This window comes from Lithobates pipiens, unplaced genomic scaffold (genome assembly GCF_037356315.1).
Source record: "Lithobates pipiens isolate NorthernLeopardFrog02 unplaced genomic scaffold, aLitPip1_a1.2 Scaffold_30, whole genome shotgun sequence".
Classification (NCBI taxonomy): domain Eukaryota; kingdom Metazoa; phylum Chordata; class Amphibia; order Anura; family Ranidae; genus Lithobates; species Lithobates pipiens.
In genome coordinates, this window is record NW_027507791.1 from 131357620 (window position 1) to 131363699 (window position 6080).

Below are 6080 nucleotides of genomic sequence, written 5' to 3' on the forward strand. Positions count from 1 at the left end.
CTCCTTCCTAGATTCTAATTCCATAATGTAATTTAATTCTTCCCTTTTATTAACCAAAGCATGAAAAATCTCCTGAGGTTGTCCATTCAGGTTTTTATGTTCTTGTTCATCAGATCTAATCCCTTAAATCTGTTTGTCACCTCCACTAAGTATTTACAAGGGATCCAATTTAGGTAGATTTAGGTCATATCTGAAATGTCTAGTGGTGTTTCCCACTTTCTTCAATTTAAGCGTGAATTGTTCCATAAGAAGCTCATGGTCTGTGCTACATTCAGCTCCAAGTCTTGTTTTGACTGACTTATAGAGCTTCTCCCTTTTTGGCTGCAGATAATATAATCAATCTGATTTCTGAATTGACCATCCGGTGATGTTTGTGTAGAGTCGCCTCTTTGGTTGTTGGAAAAGAGTGATTGTTATTACCAGTGTGTTCTCTTGACAAAACTCTATTAGCCTTTGTCCTGCTTCATTTTATACTCCAAGGTCATATTTACCTGTTATTCTGGATATGCTTTGAATTCCTACTTTAGCATTCACATCTCCCATTATGAGAAGGATATCTTTTTCTGGAGTTAGTTTTAAAAGGTGTGGATCTTCATAAAAGTGGTCAATGTCAGCTTCTTCAGCATCAGAGGTTGGTGCATAAGCTTGGATTATTGTGATGTTGAATGGTTTGACTTGGGTACGGGCTGAGATCATCCTGTCATTTTTGGGATTGTCCTCTAGTATTGTTTTTTCTCACTCTATTGAGTCTTTTTGTCCACAGTAGTAGATATAGTAGTCATCTGAGTTGAATTTGCCCATTTTAGACCATTTTAGTTCACTAATTCCCAAGATATTGATGTTTAATCTTGCCATCTCCTGTTTGAAAACAACCAGCTCACCTTGATTCATTGATTACATTGCAGGTTCCTATGCAGTATTCTTCTTTACAGCTGCATCCTTCCTTCCACAGCTGAGAGTCCTTTCGGCTTTGGCCCAGCCATTTCATTAGTTCTGGAGCTACTTGTAATTGCCCTCTGCTCTTCCCCAGTAGCAGTATGGACACCTTCCAATCTGGGGGACTCATCTTCCGGTGTCATACCTGTTAGCCTTTTGTTTCTGTTCATGAGTTTTTTTTTGGCAAGGATACTTGATTAGGTTGCCATTTCCTTCTCCAATGGATCACGTTTTGCCAGAATTCTCCGCTGTGACCTGTCCATCTTGGCTACATGGCATAGCTTGTAGCTTCACTGAATTGCGCAAGTCCCTTCGTCATGGCAAGGCAGTCATCCATAAAGGGGGTATCCTCCAGTAAGACAGTAAAAATCCCTTGAGCCCTAAGACACGGACTACGTTCTGTCTCCTTAGGCCCAGGCTTAGAACCTTTTTTCAGTAACACCCTCTCTAGGCAGCAGGCCTGGAAGGTAAAGACCTTCTTTGATGGTTAGAGCCCAAAAAGAAAACAGTGACACACAATGGCATCCTCTCCCAATCAGCAGTCTTGTAGGAAAGACCCTTCCCGAAGATTGTGTCAAATATTTATTCTCTTCCCTAGCATGCATCACTGGTGATAAACCTTCTAATAATTGGCCAGAGTAAAATAAATATTCATTATTCATAACAATGTTTCCTCATTGTTTCCAACAGGCAGAATTAAACAATATTCTGAACCTAGAGGAAACCCAACAAACAGAGAAACAATATCAAGCAGAGAACAGATGGATTAAAGCCTAAATGCCCACTAAATTTAGACTAACAACACTCCAGCTCAATGTTGAATCCCTACAAGGCCCTAGATATCAGTGGAAACCCAACAGCGGCCCTAATTATTGTCCACTCTATTCAAAACAAAGTAAACATTTTCTTTACTTTTCTCTACTTGAAGGCCAACAGTTGATGTATTTTCTTCAGACTAAATAATTAAAAAAAATTGCAGTATAAAGTATTTATATTTAGGCCCCTTTCACACTGGGCCGCTTTCCAGGTGCTACAGCGCTAAAAATAGCACCTGCAAAGCGCCCTGAAACAGCCACTGCATCTCCAATGTGAAAGCCCTTAGGCTTTCACACTGGGGAGGTGCGCTTGCAGAACGGTCAAAAAAGTCCTGCAAGCCGTATCCTTGGAGCAGTGTATTTACCACTCCTAAAGCGCCCCCACCCATTGAAAACAATGGGGTAGCGCTGCAAACACGCCGGCAAAGCGCCGCTGCAGCGGCACTTTGCGGGCGGTTTTAACCCTTTTTTGGTTAAAACCGCCCCGCTAGCGGGCAAATAGCGCACTAAAACAATGGTAAATGCTAAATATAGCGGCGCTTTACCACCAGCTCCCGCAGCACTTTAATGTGAAAGTAGCCTTAACCACGTATGGACCGCCCGCCGCAGTTTTACGGCAGCTGTTTGAAGGAGGATATCATTGTTATGGCAACAGCTAACTGCCATAACCCCGGTATCCCCTTCCTCAGCGGGCAGTCCGCTACAAGATAAAAGTGGTCTCTGTGGCATATTCACCACAAGATCACTTTTATCAGTAGTAGGAGAGCCCCCCCCCCCCCTCCCACCGCGATCCAGTGCCCTTCGCTGCTTACCGGAGCCGTCAGCAGCAGAGGAGGCGAACACATCTTGTCTCCTGCTTGGTATGGAGACGAGTGAGGGGAAGATGGCCCCCACCGGTCTCCATACAATTGCTGGGCGGAAGCGACATCAAAACGTCACTTCTGCCCACAGCTCTTAAAGGGACTTTTTTTTTTTTTATTGCATTTTTAGTCTAAATATGAGATCTGAGGACTTTTTGACCCCAGAGCTCATATTTAAGAGGACCTGTCATGCTTTTTTCTATTACAAAGGATGTTTACATTCCTTGTAATAGGAATAAAAGTGAACATTTTTTTTTAAACAGTGTAAAAATAAAAAGGAAAAATAAATAATAACACATTTTTTTTGTCAAGCTCGCGCACAGAAGCGAATGCATACGTGAGTAGCGCCGCATATGAAAACGGTGTTTAAATCACACATGTGAAGTACCGCCACAATCGGTAGAGCGAGAGAAATAATTCTACCCTGCAGACCTCCTTTGTAATGCAAAACATGCAACCTGCAGAATTTTTTAAACGTCGCCTATGGAGATTTTTAAGGGTAAAAGTTTGTCGCCATTCCACGAGCGGGCACAATTTTGAAGCATGACATGTTGGGTATCAATTTACTCGCTGTAACATTATCTTTCACAATATAAAAAAATGGGCTAATTTTACTGCTGTCTTATTTTTTAATTCAAATAAGTGAATTTTTTTCAAACAAAGTGTGCTTGTAAGACCACTGCTGCAATACAGTGTGAAAAAAAGTATTGCAATGACCGGCATTTTATTCTTTAGTGTGTTAGAAAAAATATATATATAATGTTTGGGGGTTCTAAGTAATTTTCTAGCAAAAAAAACTGTAAACACCAAAACCTCAAAACGAGGCTGGTCCTTAAGGGGTTAAAGTAGGGAAGAGTTACTGGATTACTTTTACAGGTGGTGGAAGGGAGTCTCACCCACCTCCCACTGTCAAACTTAGCGGGCTCTCTCGTCCAATCGGGGAGCTGCTAGGGACGTGATATTGTAACTCCCACTGTGTGATGTCAGAAACAAGAAGCAACAATTCATCACTTCCCATTTCGGCCTCATGTAAACAAGCCTTTACCGGCTTGAACAAATATCTAATCAAACTGATCTTGGTTTGATCAGATGCTTTGGAGGGCACAGGAGAGATCTGGGATTTATTAGACCCCAAATCTCTCCATAAAGAGGACCTATCATGGCTCATGCTATCGAAAACGATGTTGTTAATTTCTTCTGATAGCAATAAAACAGATAGTATAAAAAATAACGAAACAGTGAATTTGTTTTTAAATAAAATAAATAATAATAAAAATAAATAAATTTAAAGCATCCCCCGTGCTTGTGCACAAAGGCGAACACAAACGTAGATTGCGCATGTATATGGAAATGGTGTTCACACAACACATGAGAAATCACTGTGGACGTTACAGTTAGAGCAGGAATTCTAGCACCAGACTTCCTGTGTACCTCTAAACTGGTAACCTGTAAAGGCTTATAAAGTGTCGTTGAGATTTAAGTATCGTGGTTTGACGCTGTTCCATGATCTATTTGCTCAGCATAACATCATATTTTATATTTTACCAAACAGTGGATTATTATATTGTGTTTTTGTGCATTCAAATTTACTAAAGTGTGTTTTTTCCAAAAATAAAATACATTAAGGAAATGCTGTACAAATACTATGTGACATTGCAATACCCACCATTTTATTTTCTAGGGCCTCTGCTAAAAATAAATAAAAATAAATAAATACACACACACACACACACACACACACACATATATATATATATATATATATATATATATATATATATATATATATATATACATACATACATACATACATACATACACACAGTGCCTTGCAAAAGTATTCACCCCCTTGGCTTTTTACCTATTTTGTTACATTACAGCCTTTAGTTCAATGATTTTTTAAATCTGAATTATGTGATGGATCAGAACACAATAGTCTAAGTTGGTGAAGTAGAATTAGAAAAATATATACATATTTTTTTTTTTTTTTTTTGTAAAAAGAAACATTTAATGTTAGAAAACCATAGAAAATAAATAGTTTCTTTTTTTCTCACAAACTTTTTATAACCATTAAGGAGTGAACATACATAGGAATTAAATCTCAGTAACAAAAGATACAGAGGGGCATTGTGGAAAGGAGGAGTTGTTCCCTTCAGTCATTACACTTTCAAAATATTTGCATAGTCCATTTATTTCAGGAATTTAACCTGATTTAAACAACAGAATTGCAACTTGGCCCAGGTAGAAGTAAATGAAATGCTTGGTCTCATGTGTGACGTAGCTGCCAAAGTTTCTGCCCACAATGCAGTGCCATGTAGGGTTATATTTCTTGTCAAATTCCTTCTTGATATGGGCAGCGATGTCCTTCTCGATGTTATATTTCTCCAGGGCTTGGGTGGCACACTCCACAGAGTCCTGCTGCATCTCCTCCGACATGTCGGCATTCTTAATGACGGCTTTCCTTTCACTCATGGTGGCAGTGTTCCTGGTGTTTTCTCTTCTCAGTCACCGCGTTGTCTCACACACTGCCCACATATTTTTATATATACAAAACTATTTGTTCAAACAATTTTTCAGAAATAAAAAAAACTGATAATTGGCATGTGCGTATGTATTCACCCCCTATGAAGCCCATAAAAAGCTCTCGTGCAACCAATTACCTTCAGAAGTCACATAATTAGTGAAATGATGCCCACCTTTGTGCAATCTAAGACGCCTTTCACACTGGGGTGTTTTTCAGGCGTTTTTCAGGTGCTTTAGCGTTACAAAAAGGGCCTGTAAAGCGCTTGAAAGAAGCCTCATCTCCAGTCCCAATGTGAAAGCCTGAGTGCTTTAAGAGCCCTTTCAAAATGTCAGCGCCCGAAAAACACTCGTAAAGCTCTGATTAAACTAGCAGCGCTTTACAAGCGTTTTTCAAGCGTTATTGGGGTGCTGTTAACCCATGCTAGCGGCCAAATAAAGCGCCCACAAAACGCTACTGCCAGTAGCGCTTTTCAAGCGCTTTACAGGCACTTCCCATTGATTTCAATGGGAAGGGGCGCTTTAGGAGCGTTGTATTCACCGCTCCAAAAGCGCTGCAAAGAAGCAGCTTGCAGGACTTTTCTTGACGCCCTGCCAGCGCAGAGCCTCAGTGTGAAAGCACTCGGGCTTTTACATTGGAATTGCAGTTGCGGCTTCTTTCAGGTGTTTTACAGGCGCTTTTTTTAAAGCTAAAGCGCCTGAAAATGCCCCAGTGTGAAAGGGATCTCAGTGTGAAAGCACTCGGGCTTTTACATTGGGATTGCAGTTGCAGCTTCTTTCAAGCAAGCGCTTTACAGGCGCTTTTTTTAACGCTAAAGTGCCTGAAAAACGCCTGAAAAACACCCCAGTGTGAAAGGGGTCTAAGTGTCACATCATCTCTGATTACATATACACACCTTTTTGAAAGACCTCAGAGGCTGCAACACCTAAGCAAGAGGCACCACTAACC

At 40.4% G+C, this 6080-nt stretch overlaps 1 protein-coding gene across 1 annotated transcript; it reads right to left on the bottom strand.

Moving 5' to 3' along the window:
• Window positions 1-4649: 4649 nt before the first annotated feature.
• LOC143943235 (dynein light chain 1, cytoplasmic) lies at window positions 4650-5140 on the bottom strand. The gene has a single exon (XM_077464868.1). It carries the CDS (start codon window positions 5081-5083, stop codon window positions 4814-4816), a length of 270 nt encoding a protein of 89 aa, XP_077320994.1. The 5' UTR covers window positions 5084-5140; the 3' UTR covers window positions 4650-4813.
• Window positions 5141-6080: the final 940 nt, after the last annotated feature.